The sequence below is a fragment of the Mixophyes fleayi genome, chromosome 12 (genome assembly GCF_038048845.1).
Source record: "Mixophyes fleayi isolate aMixFle1 chromosome 12, aMixFle1.hap1, whole genome shotgun sequence".
Classification (NCBI taxonomy): Eukaryota; Metazoa; Chordata; class Amphibia; order Anura; family Limnodynastidae; genus Mixophyes; species Mixophyes fleayi.
The window spans coordinates 25,374,006-25,392,730 of record NC_134413.1 but is presented as its reverse complement, the minus strand read 5'-3'; the positions used below and the strand labels follow the sequence as shown (position 1 = coordinate 25,392,730).

Sequence of the window (18,725 nt, the reverse complement as noted above, 5' to 3'; positions counted from 1 at the left end):
CACTAAAACTACACCAACTTGACCAATCCCTAAACATAATCATACCCTCCCTATACCCTACCTGTCCGACCCAAGAACACTCCAGACACAGCACATCCTAGATCTCAACCTATTCTTAACTTAATTTTCTTTTATTTTTATTACTATTATGATTATTATTATTTTAACTTTTTTTTCCATGTGTATTTATTTATTTAATGTATCCCATTATGAGTCTTATGCTTTTGATTCTCCTTATTACTCATCAACAGTCATCTCCTTATACATACTCCTCAACATATCAAATATATTTCCTATCTGTCCTTTCTAATAACTCTACCCATGGGCTGCTAAAAATACATGACCTGAATACACACCCAAATCAACCGTACACTCGAGAGCTAAGCAGGACAAAATCCAGGCATGTGCATTAGCGCATAGAGAAACCACAACAAAGAGATGCACGTGCATTTTCCTTACGGAGATGGCGTCCTCATCAAACATATGAGATGAGTGCACACATCTCCCCACTATTCCACCTATATCACACACCCACATAACCGGACATGCAAAACAGCATGCCCGGAAAGATCAAAACGTCTATAACATATTAGTGCACATCTTGCCCATGATACCACCAACATCAATAGCACTAAGACCAACCAAACAACACTATACCACCAACGATTACAGCAACCAAAAGGATTTCAATTTTTGTTGCCAAAATTGCCCGAAGCACTAAAAGAGGTGGCGTCTCAAGATGACCGACCATTCTGCTTGCAGGACTCACTGAGGAAGCCACTATATGTGGTGAAACATGTTTGACTTACCTAGACTCCAAAAACAGTTTGCCATCTATATTATACTTAATTTACTTTAATTTGTATTTTATTTATTATTTTGCATTTTTATTTTTTGTGTTCATCTATTTTTCATTCATCTGGTTTATACTGATTTTATACATTTTTTTCTGTTTATAATTTGTGCAACTGTCTGCAATTTGTTTCTGCTATTATACCTGCTTTTATTTCTGCTCACTCTTATTATTTTTATTTTACACATTCCTTTACGCTTTCTCCTTTTTTAACTCTTCTCTTTGTCTCTATCTGTCTCCCCTGCTTCCATAGGCTGGGTACATACTACAGTGTTTTCAGCTGATTATATGGCCAATCACCTGGTAAAGACTGTTCATAATTGCAGTGTACACACTAATGCAATATTGGGCTGAACGACTATTGTTCCAAAGCACAGTGTATTGTTTCCAGGGCTGGATTAAGGGAATGGAGGCCCCTGGGCTAAGGGGGCCACCATTCCCCCGTGAGGCCCCCCCGCCCCTGAGATCCTGAGATCCTCCCGCCGCTCTTCGCCAAACACTTACCTTTTCTGTTCTCCTCCTGTCACTGTAGTCCTTCCGCGGTGCGCTGTATGCTCCTTACTGAGGAGATCTTGTGAGAGTGAGACTCATGATATCTCCTCAGTAAGAAGATCACTCAGCGCCACGGACTGACTACAGCGACAGTGCTCAGCAGCATTGATCGGGCCGGGGGCGCCCCTGCCCCTGCACCGATAAATAATGCCGCTGAGCACTGTCAAGGGCCCTCTGGATGCCTGAGGCCCCTGGGCTGTAGCCCAGTTAGACCTCGGGTGAATCCGGCCCTGATTGTTTCATTTGCTTTTTAAAATGGACTAAAAATCTCAACGATGGAACAATGTCGTTCCAATTCTGCAATGTGTGTGCACTTTACCAGCAATGTCCATAGATCTCTATGGAGTGTGCAGAGACATGATCTTTCTAGCCGATGATAATGACAGATGAAGAGCACAGATCTGAAGATAAATCTTGTAAAACACGTATAGTGTGTAAACATGAATCGGCTGCTGATCGGGACTTTTTATTTTTATTAGTATTTGGGAAAATCATTATAGATAACACATTGGGAGACAATTTCTTTAGTGTGTACCAAGCCTGTTTTCACAGCCACTCATGTGTTTATACCTAGTCTAGGTATATTTATTGCATGATTATCCCTCATTTGATCTTCGCCTTGAACTACTTCCACTATTCTTATCAAATTGTTATTCCACTTCACCTACATGTACATTCCCCTCCCCAATTACCCTCCTTCCTAATATCTCTCCTGCTGGTACACCACCCTTATTACATTGGTTTTCCTTTGCATCTTTTTCTACTATTCCCTCCTCCACACATCTAGCACTCTCCACTGCTCACTCGCATTTAATACCCCTATCCCCACTTTCCTACCTCACCCATTATCCCCCTTTTCTCTCCTACTACACTGTAACCTTACCTAGTTCTCATTGATTTCACCACTCTAACATATTCTCACCTCAACATACTTACATAGAGCAAATCTCTCCGATTTGTCCATATACTTCACAATCTTACTTACTACATCAGCCACAGAGACCCTTCCTTCCTACAAAACCAGACTACCTTCCCCTACCATTTACCCTGGCAGCCTATACCTAACAATCATCATTCTTTTACTCACAATTTTACCTAATCTACCTCTAGCTCAGCATTGAGGAACAATCCGGTTCACTACACCACAAAGCCCACTGCAGCCTGCACTCCCTGGCTACACACAGGTCGGTGTTTACATAACAGTTTAAGAGCATACTTGCTTTGGGGGAGTGAAATCAGTAGCATGACAACGTGGTGGTGGGTTCAGAGATGATGCTCAGCTGTGCACAGTTCTGCACATTGGGGCATCCTCCTAACCCAGGGTTTCCCAAACCCAGTCCTCAGGGCTCCCTAACAGTGCAGGTTTTCCATATCTCCTTGCTGGAGCACAGGTGTAATCATTACTGACTGACACATTGTAACAGATCCACAGGTGGTCCTAATTATGTCACATGTAATCCAGAAAACCTGCACTGTTAGGGAGCCCTGAGGACTGGGTTTGGGAAACCCTGGGTTAGACTGTGCTCGGCAGTCGTTATCATCAGCATCATCATCATCATCATCAGCGTAATGTATATGTAAGCAGAACGTGTATTGTTTAAGCATATATGTGGTGCAGTATACATTGCTGGATGTATATGTTTTGTAATGTGTAGTGTTTGCACTATAATATGCTTTACAATTGGGATATATTTATACCCATACAGAGTATACACTATACCAGTACACATTATTTGAATTAGTGGAGCAGGTGTAGAGCACTGGGCCCAGCTAATAAAAAGGAAATGTGTAGAAAACAAAATAGCAGTATAGACTGGTAACGAGTCCCCCCTATCCCCAAAGGGCACTTTGCTTCCCCCCATCTCTTTGCCTTGGAGCTCGAAGGTCCAAAAGTTGGTGAAACAAGGGTGCCTGCAATTCTGTTGCCTGAGGAATGGTTGTATGTTGCCTTTCTAAACATCCAGGCCTGCTGGCAATCCTTTTGTATGCTACTTACACCCGCTCTGTCCAACTGTTTCAGTTCTATATCTATAGTGCTCTGTACTGACTGGTCTGTCTTTTCATGTAAAAAATATCTGTTTATCAATGTATTTATCTATATTCAAAGACATAAATACCATAAATGTCCGGCTGCTAAAGAGTCAAAATATCCTATGGGGTTCAGAATTATGTGTCGCACAAAGCTGTAACTTCAAGATTTAGCATCTGGGGCAAGAAGGAAAACTACTGCCCCCCTAGACCTCAATTTTAACCAATAAACCTAAAATTTTCATAAACTGTGCCCCCCTTTAGCCATGCACCCTGGGCGGTTGCCCCTCTCGCACAGCTCTAGTTACTGCCCTGGTGACCTACAACCCATAATACTAAAACTCTAATTGCTCTCTTATACCTTGTGTTGCAATAGTATCATTCAGCTATAGATAGGTAACCTGTGGCTCTTCAGCTTCTGGTTGGGAGGGAAGCCTGGAACTTGTAGTTCCACGACAGCTGGGGAGCCACAGGTTCTAGTAAACTATTCTCTAGATTATTCTGCGAAACTGTCCTTCAGTACCAATTAGAAAATTTACACTCCATTCCACAAAGCTTCAGTTAGAATTGCCTACATTTATATTACATACACAAGTGCACATAGAAAGGCATAAAATATAAATAAACACAATAGCCGTTTGCTAAATGCCACGAAGTGACAATGTGACGTGTATGAATCACAGTGTACGATCCAAGCTGTTATTTCTACCCTCCTCTCTCCTGCTCTATTTGTTCAAGACCTTCCAACTAAACAAACAAGCTCTTTGTGATTGGATTGACATGGTACTAACACGCTTAATGCCCAAATCATCGTGAATGCAGGTAGAGTTCTCGCTAATACCAATACCAGGATCTTAAACGCAGAGCCACACAAGCACTTCCAAACCGCCCAAAAAAAGTCCAGGAAAAAGTTATTTCTTTCCCCTCCCTGAGCAAATAAAGCTTGCATTAAGTGAGCCACGTCATTTCTGCAACCACATGCCTCATCCACGTAAGGCTAAAGTTTTGTGTTACCTGCAGTCTTCTCAGCTATCCTGGCCTGCGAAGCTTGTTCCAACAGCTCTGCATCCAACTTCAGTGTGTCCAGTTCTCTCTCTCTGCTCATCAGTGCTTCTTGCAGCTGAGAATACACAGGGAAATCCAGCGATCAATGTGTGATAATACAAACAGGCTCTGCAACCTTTTTATTTACACATCTATCCCAAGATGTCCTCACAGCAGAAAACACTACTCCAACAGTGTATTTATTTTATATTGTAAATGTTTAGAATTTAGACAGTGCAGTTTACTTGGCTAAACTATCACCTCTTAAGATAAACAGAACTTTTTTGACTGATGGTGCTGCACGGCCTGGTCACAGAATAGTTCAGTTCCTCCCCATTTAGACAGTACGAACCTGGCATATTTAGGATTTATAATTGTCTGCAGCCATGGAAATCTGGCAAACACGAGGGTTATTTACTTAGATTGGCTGCTTCAAGATCAGATGTCCCGCAATGCTTATGACCATTAAAGACTATATTTATATTAGTTGTTTTTAATATGTTTTTGTTACTTTGTTTATATTATTATATGGTCATTTGAACTTGTTTAACATGAGATATTAAAAAAACAATATGCATATATATGTACATGTCAATATCGTGAACCTGCTATCAGTTTAGAAGAGCTGATGATTTTTATTTTTCCAGCTGAAACTATACCATGCTTAGCATACGACTCTATTGATACCATATTCCCATATATAGACGATATATTTAAAATTAGTTATGGAAATTTGCACAGTATGATTTTCACAAGACTATTTGCAATTATTGAAGAATGACACAAATACCTATGATAATATAACCAACAACCAATTCACTTTTTAAATATGTGATATATCTAGCAGTGTCCCTAGAAAACACATTTAAATAACAACTAATCATCATTCGTGATGACAACTAAGCTTCATCGCACAAGGTGTGAGAAATAACTGTGAGAGGAGCAGAGTTATGCTGAGTGACAGAGGAGATTGGTGTAGTTATCATAAGTAATCTAGTTCCCTGAAGCACAAAAGGCAGATATTCATACAAATAGATGATGAAAGTAGTAAAGTAGATGTATAGGTATTATCTATTGCTTTACTTTAGACTTTGTACAGTTAGAAAATCAATGTCGGAGTCTACCTGTACCTTGGTAAGCAAATGTCTGGGTACAAGACTTCTCAATCTCTCTGCACCGCAAGAGACAATGTTTATGGAGATCTCCATGTGTTTGGCTGTCATTTGAATGTATGTCATAGTGACAGCAGCCTGAATTATGCACACTTTAGCATATCTCCCCGCAACCAAAATTGTCCTTTTCACTGTCCAGAGATGTGACAATGGGGGTCACAGCTGCCACGCGTTCGAACCTGGGCAAACTTGCCCCAAAATAAAAAGGCCACAACTTGCATGCTATCCTCCGAGCCCAAACAATCCCCTACACACAAAAAAATACCATTGGATTGTCCAATGCCGTTTAAATTGTTGGTACACAGATGCAGCAGTCATGAGCTGCAAGTGACATGCGATACAGTAGATTCCTAGCGCTTTGGGATTGTCTATTTCATTAAATTGTATTTAGCTGGCAGAGTTCTCTGAATGAGTGATAGCTGGAGTGCAAGTAACCAGTTATAGTGCATTTTACCAGTGTGTATTTGAGTACTTTCCCTAATAATGGGAGCAATGGAACTATACTGTATACTGGTAACACTGAAGCTGGGCTGTATACTCAGCACAAAGCTGTATTATTTGATGCGCATGGAGCTGTACACCAATCAGCCACAACATTAAAACCATCTGCCTAATATTGTGTAGGTCCCCCTTGTGCTGCCAAAACAGCTCTGACCCATCGAGGCATGGACTCCACAAGACCTCTGAAGGTCTCCTGTGGTATCTGACAAAAAGAGGATATCAGAAGATCCCTTAAGCCGTGTAAGTTTGGGAGATGGGGCCTCCATGACTCGGACTTGTTTTTCCAGCACTTCCTACAGATGATCGTCGGATTGAGATCTGAGGAATTTGGAGGCCAAGTCAACACCTTGCACTATTCGTCATATTCTTCAAACCATTCCTGAACAACTTTTGCAGTGTGGGGCACACTATCCTGCTGAAAGAAGTCACTGCCATCAAGGAATACCGTTGCCATGAAGGGGTGTACTTGGTCTGCAACAATGTTTAGGGTAGGTGGTACGTGTGAAAGAAACATACATCCACATGAATGCCAGCACCCAAGTTTTCTCAGAAGAACATTGCCCAGAGCACCACACTGCCTCCAGCAGCTTGTCTTCTTCATATAGTACATCCTGGTGCCATCTCTTCCTCATGTAAATGAAAAAAGATAAGAGACCAGGCCTTCCATTGCTCCATAGTCCAGTTCTGGTGCTCACATGCCCATTGTTGGCACTGCTGCCGGTGGACAGGGGTCAGCGTGGGCACTCTGACCGGTCTGCGTCTAAGCAGCAAGTTGTGCTGCAGTAGCTCTTCTGTGGGATTGGACCAGATGGGCTACCCTTTGCATCCCACACACATAAATGAGACTTGGGTGTCCATGACCCTTATGCCAGTTCACCTGTCCTTCCTTGGACCACTTCTGGTAGGTACTAACCACTGCATACCGGGAACACCCCAGAAGACCTGTTGTTTTGTAATGTCTCTAACCCAGTCGTCTAGCCATCACAATTTGGTCCTTGTCAAAGTCGATACTTACACGTGCCCATTTTTCATGCTTCAAAAACTTCAATAACTGACTCTTTACTTGCTGCATAATATATCCCACAGGTGCCATTGCACGAGATCATCAATGTTATTCACTTCACTTGTCAGTGGCTTTAATGTTGTGGCCGATTGGTGTATATTAAACTTTCCACTTGGCCATGTACAACATGGAAGGTATTATAATGGATATGAGAGATGGTAGAGTAAGTTGGCCCTAGCTTAGATTTTGCCTGGCAGGGGGAAGGGTCTATATGTTATGTCCCTGTCACTCCCTTAGCAGCATTGCTTTCTCATCTTCGGACAGAGCTAAATGTTTGTGCTATGTAGAGATACCAATAAGCACAATTTGATGGCTAATTAGTTTCTAATAGAAACTGGCCACAAATCATATTATGTATGGGCAAAAAAATTCCTAATCACATAAACACACTAAAATCATAATTTAAGTTGTCCTGTATCTATGAATGCATTGTACTGTGTTTCCAGACATAGGATGAGAAGAAACTTCGTACCAATCCATTTCTTCAGGCTGCTCACTGACCGCTTCCTTCAATTTCTTAATCCAATGCCGAACCACTCCTGTCTCTACCCCTGCCTCCACCTCCCTCCTTCTCCCCCTTCCTGTGGACCTCCTCCAAGGGTCTGTTCTCTCCCCCTGCTGTTCTCCAATACCACATCTATGCTGATCACACCCAAATGTACCTCTCCTCCGCTGAGTTCTATCCTTCCATCCTCTCGTGTCACCTGCTGTCTGTCAGTCCTCTCCACTTGGATGTCTTAGTGCTTTCTTAAACTGACCGTGTTAAAAATAGAAATAATTGTCTTCTCCCCTTTCAAAGTGCTTTCACCTTCTTCCCTCTTCACTTCAGTTGATAATACCACCTTCTCCTCCGTCCCTCAAATCTACTACCTGGGTGTCACCCTCTCCACCCTCCACATACAGCCTCTCTCACAATCCTGTCTCGTCCACCTTCGTAATATCTTCACAATCAGGTCCTTTCTCACCTTGGAAGCAACTACAACTTTCATCCACTCCCTTGTTAACTCTTGCCTTGTCTACTGTAGCCTACATCTCTCTAGCTTCCCTTAGACCAGTCTCTCCTCACTTCAATCCATCATCAACGCTGCTGCCCATCTAATTTCCCTCTCTTGCTGCTTTACCTCTGCAGCACCACTTTGTGAGTCACTGCACTGGCTCCCTGTGTCCTACATAATCTGGTTTAAATGCTCACCTACAAAGCCCTCAACCATTCTTTTCACTCCTACATTACCATCCTCATTTGTACACAAACCTCCTTCTGCCCCCTCTGTTCTGACCACAGCAACCGCTTCACCTCCTCACTGATTGCCTCTTTCCACTCCCACCTTCAGGATTTCACCTGCACTGCTCCCAACCTATGGAATGTACTCCTCCACACACTTAAGATTATCCACCAATCTCCAAGGCTTCAAAAATGCTGTAAAAACTATTCATCCAAGCCTACCAGCTCTCCTCCTAATTCTGCCCCCACTCAGCTCTCCCTTGTTGTATCGGCCCATCCCCTCTTGAATGCAAGCTCTCAGGAGTAGGGCCCTCTCACCTAGTTTTTTTTTAAATGTAATTATGTCATTTTTTAGGCTGTAATTAAGGAAATTTTGTTGTTGGCAGTTATGCATTTTTTTTTTTACACATCTATGTAATTTTGTTGTTTGTTCAAACCCTTTATGGCACTTTATGAATAAAAGATAATAATACACTAAGGGTGTATGGCCAGTTTAAAATGCAAGAGAATGACGGGCTCTGCTGTGAAATTAGGACACATGCTGAATCCAATATAGAGGCTGTGCATGTCTGTCCGCCTCCTATTTCACAGGCGGCCCAGTAGTGATCTGAGGTTCCTGAAAAGCAACCATTCCAACCCTCCCCTAACACCAACCCTCTGAATGTAAACCTCCTATTTACAAATTAACTCCCAGAAAGCAATTTTACTTAAACTGGACATGGATTTATCGTGTCTATTGCAAACATACAACAAATGACCCAAGAGCTAATTTTTGGCACACTATGGTAAACAACAAGGACAATAGAGTGTTGATGTGCTATGACACACATAACATAAGAATTATGTGTTTATGACTTGCTTGTCTAAATCACACACATCCGTGTAAAAAAAAAAAATCACTGACAAGGTCCATTGCCTCTAAGGAGTGATACCATTCGTGTCCATGACCATGACAATATATTCCTATTAACTCTCAGAGAGCTTGCTAATAGCGTTAAACTGAGAAAATGGAATCTTTGAAAAACTAACATTTTTCCAAGGAGTGTAGTATGGAAATTCAAGTGTAGAAAATAAAAATAATAATAACGTTACACTAAAGGAAAGCATTTCCAACAACCCTCTACTACAGAAAATGCCACATATTTACATATTTAGTTTTGATTAAGCTACAGGTTTTGCACCTACTTGCATTAATTACATACACTTGCTCACTGTTTTAAACACTGGTAAAACACATGTTCGCGATTGTGACTCTAGAATCCATGGTTTCAAATCGTCACCATAACCACTACTACTTTTACTAGCAATAACTAATGTTGTTGTAGTGATTCTATTGCTCACCTACTGTCAGAGTGATCTCACAAGGATAGTAATAACACTAGTAACAAACAAATGCATTTCTGTGTGATATGTATTTCTAATAGCATTAAAAAAATCCAATTGTACAAGATTGAGCAACACGGATATTTAATTGGCTGCTATTAATTAAAGGAGTTATACTTTTTTACAAAAGGATATCTACTAAGATTGTAGTGTAACCTGATGTTCATCAAGAGGATGACAAATATATACAAGGTAGATCTGCCTGCTGGCATCATAAGTGGCTCTCTGTCTGCCTTTTCCTGGCTCCCCTCGGCTATCAGGGAATCCCATGGAAAGGCAACACTGGTCAACATGATTGTTTTTACAAGAAAACAGAATAGTGACTCTAGTGCAGTTTTAAATTCTGAATTTATATATGTAACTAGAATTTTTCCATCAGTCATAGGGGAGAATTCAATTGGGCGCGACACTGCTGAAAGTAACGTGGCCTGTGCACTATTACCATTACTACGGTAATAGTGCGCATTATTATCGTTAGTACGGTAATGTTTAACGCGGATTTCTGCTCACGGCTCAGGGAGCAGCAAGCAGAATTTCAGGGTTAAAATTACCGTATTAACTGTAATAGAACACAGGCTACTTTCGGTCAGTTGACTTGCCCCCATAGTGTGTTTGTGTTCTTTATGGCCTGTCATACACACACAAACAGACAGGGGCATACAAACAATGTATGGAGGCTCTTGGACATCAAACACTGGTCAGATGAGTGGCGATTGTTCATAGACTCTTCAAAAAGTTAGTTTGAAGGATGTGCTTCTGCATAACGGCAATAAGTTCCCATCATTACCTGTATGAAAATATGAATTTGCTGTTAGAAAAGATTCAGTATGAAAAATATAACTGGGATATCTGAGCTGATTTGAAGGTCATTGCTTTATTGCCTGGTTTGCAACTTAGGTGCACTAAATTCTTGTGTGCTGTTTCTTGTAGTGAGACTTCCTATCCCCGCTGTCCCATTCACACATTAGAAAACAACGGCCTAAACGTGAATCTGTTATTCCTGGGCAAAAAAATGTGTTAAATACCCCTTCAGTGGATCTTGAAAAAGTGTATTTACCACCGCTGTATACTAAACTAGGACGGAAACAATTTTTAAAAGCAATTGATAAAACTCTGCGGCATTAATGCATTTGAGACCAAAATTTCCAAAAATAAGTGATGCAAAACTGAAAGAAGGAATTTTTATAGGGGTACAAATAAGATCAGTAATGGATGATGAAAATTTTCAGGAACTATGAAAAAGCAGCCTGGTTGTCATTCAAAAACATCTGTCCTTGTTTTCTTGGAAATCATAAAGCAGAAAACTATTGTGTTCTAGTGAGCTCATACAAAGCTATGGGATGCAACATGTCTTCAAAACTTCCCTTCTTGGACCCCCCCCCCCTCCCCCTAGATGTCTCAGAAAATCTTAGGGCTGTCATTGATGAGCATGGACGAGTGTTTCCATCGGCAGATTTCTACTATGGAAAAAAGGTACCAAAGCAAATTGGGTTCCAGTATGTTGGTGGACTATTGCTGGACCATGAAGACATCCTAAATGCAAGATATGCCCGAAAAACAGCACCTACAACTTTTTAGGGGAGCCAGAATGAGAGGTATATTCATTTAGACTAATTTTATAAAACTTTATGTCACAAAGAAACCGTGCCTTACGGAAAAAAAATCTAACTGCATACTCGAATTCAGCACGAAAAATACACTTCGGGGTAGATTCAATTAGCCACGTTGCCCGTACATTACCAACGGATTTTTGCTCACGGCTCATAGAGCTGGGAGCAAAACACTGCGGAGAAATTACCGTAGTAACGGAAAGAATGTGCAGCCGTTATTGTAGTAACAGTAATTATGTGCAGCCCGCATTGTACAAAAGAACAAGGCTAATTGAATCTACCCGTTAGATTCAGTTTGTATATTTTTATTTTAGTTGTTGTGAAAAAAAAAAAAAAGTTTATTTTTGCAGACCAGCGTAATCAGCCATTGCGGCTGCCAAGCAGCAGACACGTTTTTAAATTGAAATTAGCTAGGCAAGTCATCCTATTGACATTATTTCATACTAAAGCCTCTGTATGTATGGAAACTATATGAAAAAGCGTTTGCATATATTTTTTATATAGTGACCAGGGCCAGATTAACCATAGGGCTAACTGGGCTACAGCCCAGGGGCCTATGGCATCCAGGGGGCCCTTGAAAGTGCTTAGCAGCAGTATTGATCGGTCGGGGGCGGGGGCGCCCCCGGCGCGATCAGTGCTGCTGAGCACTTTCCCTGCAGTCCTTCTCCGGCGCGCTGTAGTCTCCTTACTGAGGAGATCTCGTGAGTCTCCCTCTCACGAGATCTCCTCAGTAAAGAGGGCACAGCGCGCCGGAGAAGGAGGTAAGTGCCGGGGGGGCGCGCGGGCAGCTCCGATCACGGGGGGGGGGCGCAATCAGCTCCGATCACAGGGGGGCCCTCACGGGGGAATGGAGGCCCCCTTAGCCCAGGGACCTCCATTCCCTTAATCCGGCCCTGATAGTGACAAACAAAATAGGCATAAGAACAGGAAAAAAAACATTAGGAATGAGGCCACACCCTTAAGAGCTTACAATCTAAAAGAGGAGATCTCCATTTAACTTGATTGTTTTAAAAAGGTACCTTCAAGTGTAATCTGCATTTAAACGATTGATTTTTCTTTTTGTAAAAAAGGACAAGTTGCTTTGCTGTTCACTTAATGCAAAGAACTCTACAGGTCATCCACAACAATGAATTTTTTGTATTTTTAATCAACATAAAAAAAAATAGATAGAAAAACAAGCGTTAAACAAAAAGACTTTCTGTGGTATAATTTGTCAATATCTTGTAACTTGCTTGTCACATTACTTAATAATTTGTGATCTTTTAAATATTCTGAAATTCAATAGCAATGTTTAGATTAGCATCTAAGACCAAGATATACAATCAGTGTATTTTCGTTTTTATTATAGATTCCCTTAAAGTATATGAGGTTGTGATACAAACAAGAACAGATTTGGCGGGGCATTCCTGAAGTGACTATACCACCTGGAGTGAACTTTGACATTATCGTTGGGAATTTGCAGGTGCAAACTGACAGATCAGCTTTTACCCGACACAGACTGTCAATCTCAAGGATTCATGTTTTACTTTTGCCACTGAAGGAATACTTATCAATAACTCTCTTTGCCCTAGGAAAGGTCATTCAGGCTGTGGTTAGCTCAGGACAAATGTAGGAACACATCAAGCTATTTACCAAGCGCAGCACAAGAGCACGGACAGGCAACTGCTTAGTGACATGTAAAGTTACATCTTAGCTTTCATGTGCGCTCACCTAGCTTGTATAAAGTATTGATTTACGTGCCAATATAAAAAGCATTCAAAGAACACTTAGTAAATGACCCTTTCTACGGCTGATTTTGCTTACTCTCCTGCCTTTGTATTCATTAAAAAACAAAAACCCATAGTCATCAAGCAAAGAATGGCATAAATAAGGGCAAAAAATGGTGTTTAATGAAGGAATGGTGGGCCAAGGATACAAATATATTCACTTTTCTACAGTGTAGCCAGCTTACATGAAGTCTATGTGATGCAAGAGCAAGGACTGGCCACTAATATTACATGTTCTACATTGTCTCAAAGCAACACATACATAGAGACAAGACAGAAAGGCAGTTGGCAGATGGGAAGTGATTACAAGGTTAAATGTTCAGTTTGAAATATCAAAGTAACCGCTTTCTTAAATTGTGCATTTAAAACAAGAAGGTGAAATGTCAGTTTTCTGGATCAGTCCCATGACACACTCCACTCTCCTCTTTCCACTAGGCCTGTTTGAAACAAGACCAAACTCCATGGATGTTCTGCAGGGGCGGGGCCCTGACAACTGCTCAGCTTGCTTCTAACAGGGCAAGCGGTAAGAGGAGAGTGGAGTGTGGCATAGAACGACCAGGGACTCAGGCCAATCCACCAAACCGAGCATAGAAACATAGAATGTGACGGCAGATGAGAACCGCTTGGCCCATCTAGTCTGCCCATTGTTTTATTAACCTATGATAACCTTAAACCTTATTTGATCCCATATTCTTTATAAGGATATTCTAATGTATATCCCAAGCATGTTTAAACTGTCCTACTGTATTAGCCTCTACCACATAGTAGGTAAATATACGTTTTCTGTTTTCATGCAAAATCAACTATTTAGGTTTAGATGGGGAGATCATTTAAATATCCTGGTCAAGAGAAATTAGACAAATAATGTTAGTAAAAAGTTTGCTAGTGTGACCTATTATTTAAACCTTACTCATAATTTCAAACATAATGTACAGTCGTTTTTTATGTATTATTGAGGCAGCTAATGGTAACTCAGGACAACAGGTTTGGCTCGAGATATTCCTATCAATGACATAGCTTATTACCTAGGAAAGGCAATAAGCTATGTCAGATGGCAAATGCAGAACAGATAAGGTCACACCTAGCATCTAATCATAAGGCTGGGCATTTTATAGCTGCCGCAATTCTCACACACCCTCAGTGATAACCCACAAACCTAAACAAGGAAGATTCAAAAGTTGAAAGTTATTATAGATGGAGCATGAATAAAGACAGAACACAATAGCCGTCTATTATTTCTTTGTATTACATTATTAGTATTGGAACTGGTTACAAGCAGCAGCTTCTGGTCGTGTAAGGCTCAGTACAATAACAGAACAGCTCACTGTGAAACCAAACCATGCAAGAGCCGTTATAATATTATGAGCCAAGCAAAGCAATGAGGAAGAGATCTGTGAGTTATATCTCCAGGGAAGAAGACAACTTTCTGGAAACAATGGAATAAGTGGTTTTCTACATTTGCTAAGTGGCAGAATGAGGACAGGTTTTTAGGTGTCAATGGCCTCGTTAAGTAATAATATTACAATGCATTGTTTAACACACGTATGCTGTTCTAATGTATGTTATTATGGCAATAAAGGAGACAGGATACTTTATTTTTAATGCAAGTAACCATATGGGAAAGACATAGGGATAGCTTGTGAGTGAAGAAGGCAAGTAGAAAGAAGACTACAATAAATAAATGTGTGATATTATTTGGCAAATGCAGCAAGTGCATATGCTATGTTGTTGCAGAAAACCAACACAGGGTGTTATAGCCAACCTGGGCAACTTAGGCCAAAGAAAGACGTTATATACCACGTACCACAGGTGCTATGCAGTCTGTCCAGAAAGTTTCCCCCCACATAACTTTTTCGGCGCCACATCTGCCCACGTGCAATGACCTCCACTGTCCCCACAACCAATAGATCTTATCTATAAAATAGATAAGTGGAAATAATTCAGCCCATTGTCATATTAAACATATTACGGATATGTAAAAAAATCAGTAGTGTTTCAGATGGTCACATCTACACTCCTGCCACCGTAGGCCCAGGCCACAGTCCATCCAGCCTGAGAGCAAACGTGGAAAAATGTTGTGTGATTATTTCTTTCAATTCTGCCCATTTCAACCAAACTGTCTATATATATCACTGTGTGCAATTCCAAAGCCATGAGCTATCTTATTTACAATGCAACCGGGAATAATCAACATTTTGATCTCTATGCCAGCCTATAAATGGAATCTGTATCTTTGAACAGACATTACATGTTCACGCTCTTTGGACACCCATGTAATCCTGTATTTGCCAATGTATTAAATGCCCAAACATGAGCAACTTGGCCAGTGCATAATTATTTGGCCCTCTGACTGAGACACTGGATCTATTTGAGTGCAGACAGCATTGCATTAACACACACACACACACACACACACACACACACACACACTACAATTGCACACTTTAAAGCAATAATCTTGCGCAGGTATTTTTGTCTCCTTTAAATGGCAAGTTAAGTAGAGTTTAAGAAAGCATCTAATTTTTCTTTTCTCCGACAAATCATTATTTCATTTTCAAAATCTCTCTGGAGGGCAGACAAATATGGCTGCCAGGCACACAAATAGACTCAGATTCTCAACATGCCAAATGAAAGCAGATGGGAAAGAAGTAGGGGGGTGCTTTTACAGTGCAGACACAACACAGAGGGGCTTCCCAATGCCTCTCAGCTCACTACATCACATCTCTGTGAAAACGCTGCAGAATTTTAAATCATTAACAGCAGCCTGAAGAAACAAACCAAGGAAAATGGTATTTCCTTCATATAGCTTTTGCCAGAGTGATTTAAAGTTAAATAAGAAACACCTCATTTTCATGGAAATGCTGCTTTAACTCACAATATGCTGCTTTTTACATTAATTCAGTGACACATCTGTCCAGTCCTAGGCTTTCCACAAACATTAAAGTCTAGAATGGATATCACTCATATAGAACATTTGATTGGAATGCAGCTATAATAATGCACAACAACTTCTAGTATTCTGTTCATCGCCCATGGTGGAGCAATGTTAATTGGTCAATACACCTAAGGTGCTTATTGAAATGTGTATGGTAACATTACAAGCTTGGTAGCAAGGCTTGATGACAAGTAGTGCCACTATGAGGTATAACTTTAATTTGTGGAGCCATTTTATTCAAGTTGTTAACCACAGCTACAGTCACACACACAGGGCCTAAAACCATGTTCACTTATAAATGCTGTATATTTGACCTTTATATTATCAACTCTTCACCTTCTTTTGTTTCACAAGAAATCCCGGATTTCTCCTTTGTTTGAGTGTCAAATTCGGGGTCCAGACTGGGTTTTCTGTTGCCTGAAAATGCATTCTCCAGCTGCTGAAGCTCCCTCTAGTGATCAGTCCATGTCTGCTGTCATATTAACAACAGTAAGTAACTTCCACTATTAAAACAAACAGTATATAATGACAGTAGCCACAGACTCATCATTAGAGGGAGCTTCAGGTAACCAGAGTAGGTACTGGCCACAGCTGGAAAAGCTGTATACTCCGGGACAGGGAATCCATGCACTCCCAGGCACATTACTACTGCAGCAGGGCATATTAACAGCCATATTACTGCTATGGCCAAGTATATTATTGGGTAAATTATTGATGTCCGGTATCAGGGCCATCTTAACAACATTATGGGCCCCCGGGCAAAGCAGTGCTCCGGAGCCCCTAGATATAGATCTATAGATGTATACAGATATAGATATAGAGATAGAGATAGATAGATGTATTTGCTCAGTGACCCTTGTAGGTTTTTTTGCAGGCTTTTTTCTTTTGCAGGATTATTTATTCTCATTAAGAGCCGTGCCTATGGGGCCCCCTTGCCCGTGGGGCCCCCGGGCAGCTGCCCATCGTGCCCAATGGAAAAGATGGCCCTGTCCGATATGATATAATGTATTTAATATTTGCCAGCATAATGTGCTCTGTATTACATATCTCATTATATACTGGTCATCAGAATGACCTCTAAATTGAATATCAAAAGGTAAACTTTTGTTTGTTGTGCACATCTGAAGGTAATAGTGTCATTGTATTCCCCTGACCTGTCTTCACATGTAGGAAGATGCCATAGCCATACCAAAAATACCAATGTCTTAGTGGTGGCGGGTCATAATTCAGACAATGGAAAGGTTGGCATTTAACCTGTGACATAACTAAAAGGGACACTGTTTTATACTGAATGTCGCTTTGCTCTTATTATTTAGATTTTTTCTAAACTCTTTTACTTGTAAAGTGTAAATCTATTTATTGTAATTTTGCTACTCCCTGGCACGGTAGACTCCATCAGCAATTGCGCAGGTGGGCACTGACAATTTTCAGCTTTATATGCACACATATTTGTCCTTATCTCTGTTTAGTTTACATCTGAAACCACACTTTGTGCTGTGCTAGGTGCCTAGTTGTCTGAATGTAGCAAGGAAGCTTTACAATAAAGGAGATACAAAATGTATTTAGAACAGAACAGTACTCCCTATACTGCACAGCAGCAACAGACACTGCAAAACACACATCTACTCTACAGGACAATGATTTTTGCTATCAATTGTATATTCACAGTGACCAATGAGTAAATCACTTTTGCATTCATTTCCCTCCTGTTTCCTTTTCTAAAAGTGATTAAATATTGTATTGTATCAAGTGAAAAAGAGAGAACTGTTAATGTCACGAACACATTGCGTTCTAGGTAGAGATGGTACATGAGGTTTAATTACCAATCCAGTTGCGCTGAAACCAGTTTAACTGATATTAAAAAAATATGATCACATCGGAGGTATCAAATTGGACAGGTAGACACGCTGGGTTATTTTTATATTGTTTTATGTTGGCATGGAAACAAACCTTTGCTGGTTAGAAGGTTATATCAATGGTAAAATCTGCTGTTCCTTATTAAAGGTATATGTTGACCTAGCTGTCATCTTTCGGATATCGACTTGCCACTCTTCTCAATGAGGTTTTATTGCTTCCCCAGGAACATATTATGAATACTTGCAATATTGAGGGTATCTGGCTTTGGCACCTACTCCTTCTTGCTGATCACAAACCATATTAACATTTTGAAACCAAGAAGAATGCATTACACAAAAATTCATACTTCTCTTTTCCACCTGCCAATCTGAAAAATAAAAACCCCAGCTGTTATCTATCTCTGACCTTACTCTCTTCATGATGCCCTTGGTCAGACGTCATCTGCTGGCTCTCTTCTGTACTTTATAAGAACGCTCATTTTATCAAGCACACATGCGTGATGTCACAGTGGTGCTCATGGGAATGTGAAATAGAGTCCATATATTATCACCCACAGAAAATACATAGTAACTAAAGGAGAGGGAATTAATAACGGTCATAAATGTTAAATTTGTCAGAAAGAAACTCATTGAAATTACTTGTTATGTTGATCGTATATTCTTATGCTACATGCCCCGTGTTAGTCATGACTGTGGTGGATAAACTGTGAACCAGAGAGCATGCTGGGACATACAGTTCA

At 40.6% G+C, this 18,725-nt stretch overlaps 1 protein-coding gene across 5 annotated transcripts in view; it reads right to left on the bottom strand.

The window, feature by feature from the left end:
• MIPOL1 (mirror-image polydactyly 1) overlaps window positions 1-18,725 on the bottom strand; it is a 276,778-nt gene that overhangs the window by 165,931 nt on the left and 92,122 nt on the right. For all 5 annotated transcript variants that reach the window (XR_012680290.1, XM_075193212.1, XM_075193214.1 and 2 more), the window contains exon 5: window positions 4,448-4,553. Coding sequence is in view for 4 of the 5 variants with exons in the window: in XM_075193212.1 (XP_075049313.1) it covers window positions 4,448-4,553 (106 nt within the window). In the remaining variant the exon portion in view is untranslated. The remainder of the gene's footprint in view (window positions 1-4,447; window positions 4,554-18,725) is intronic.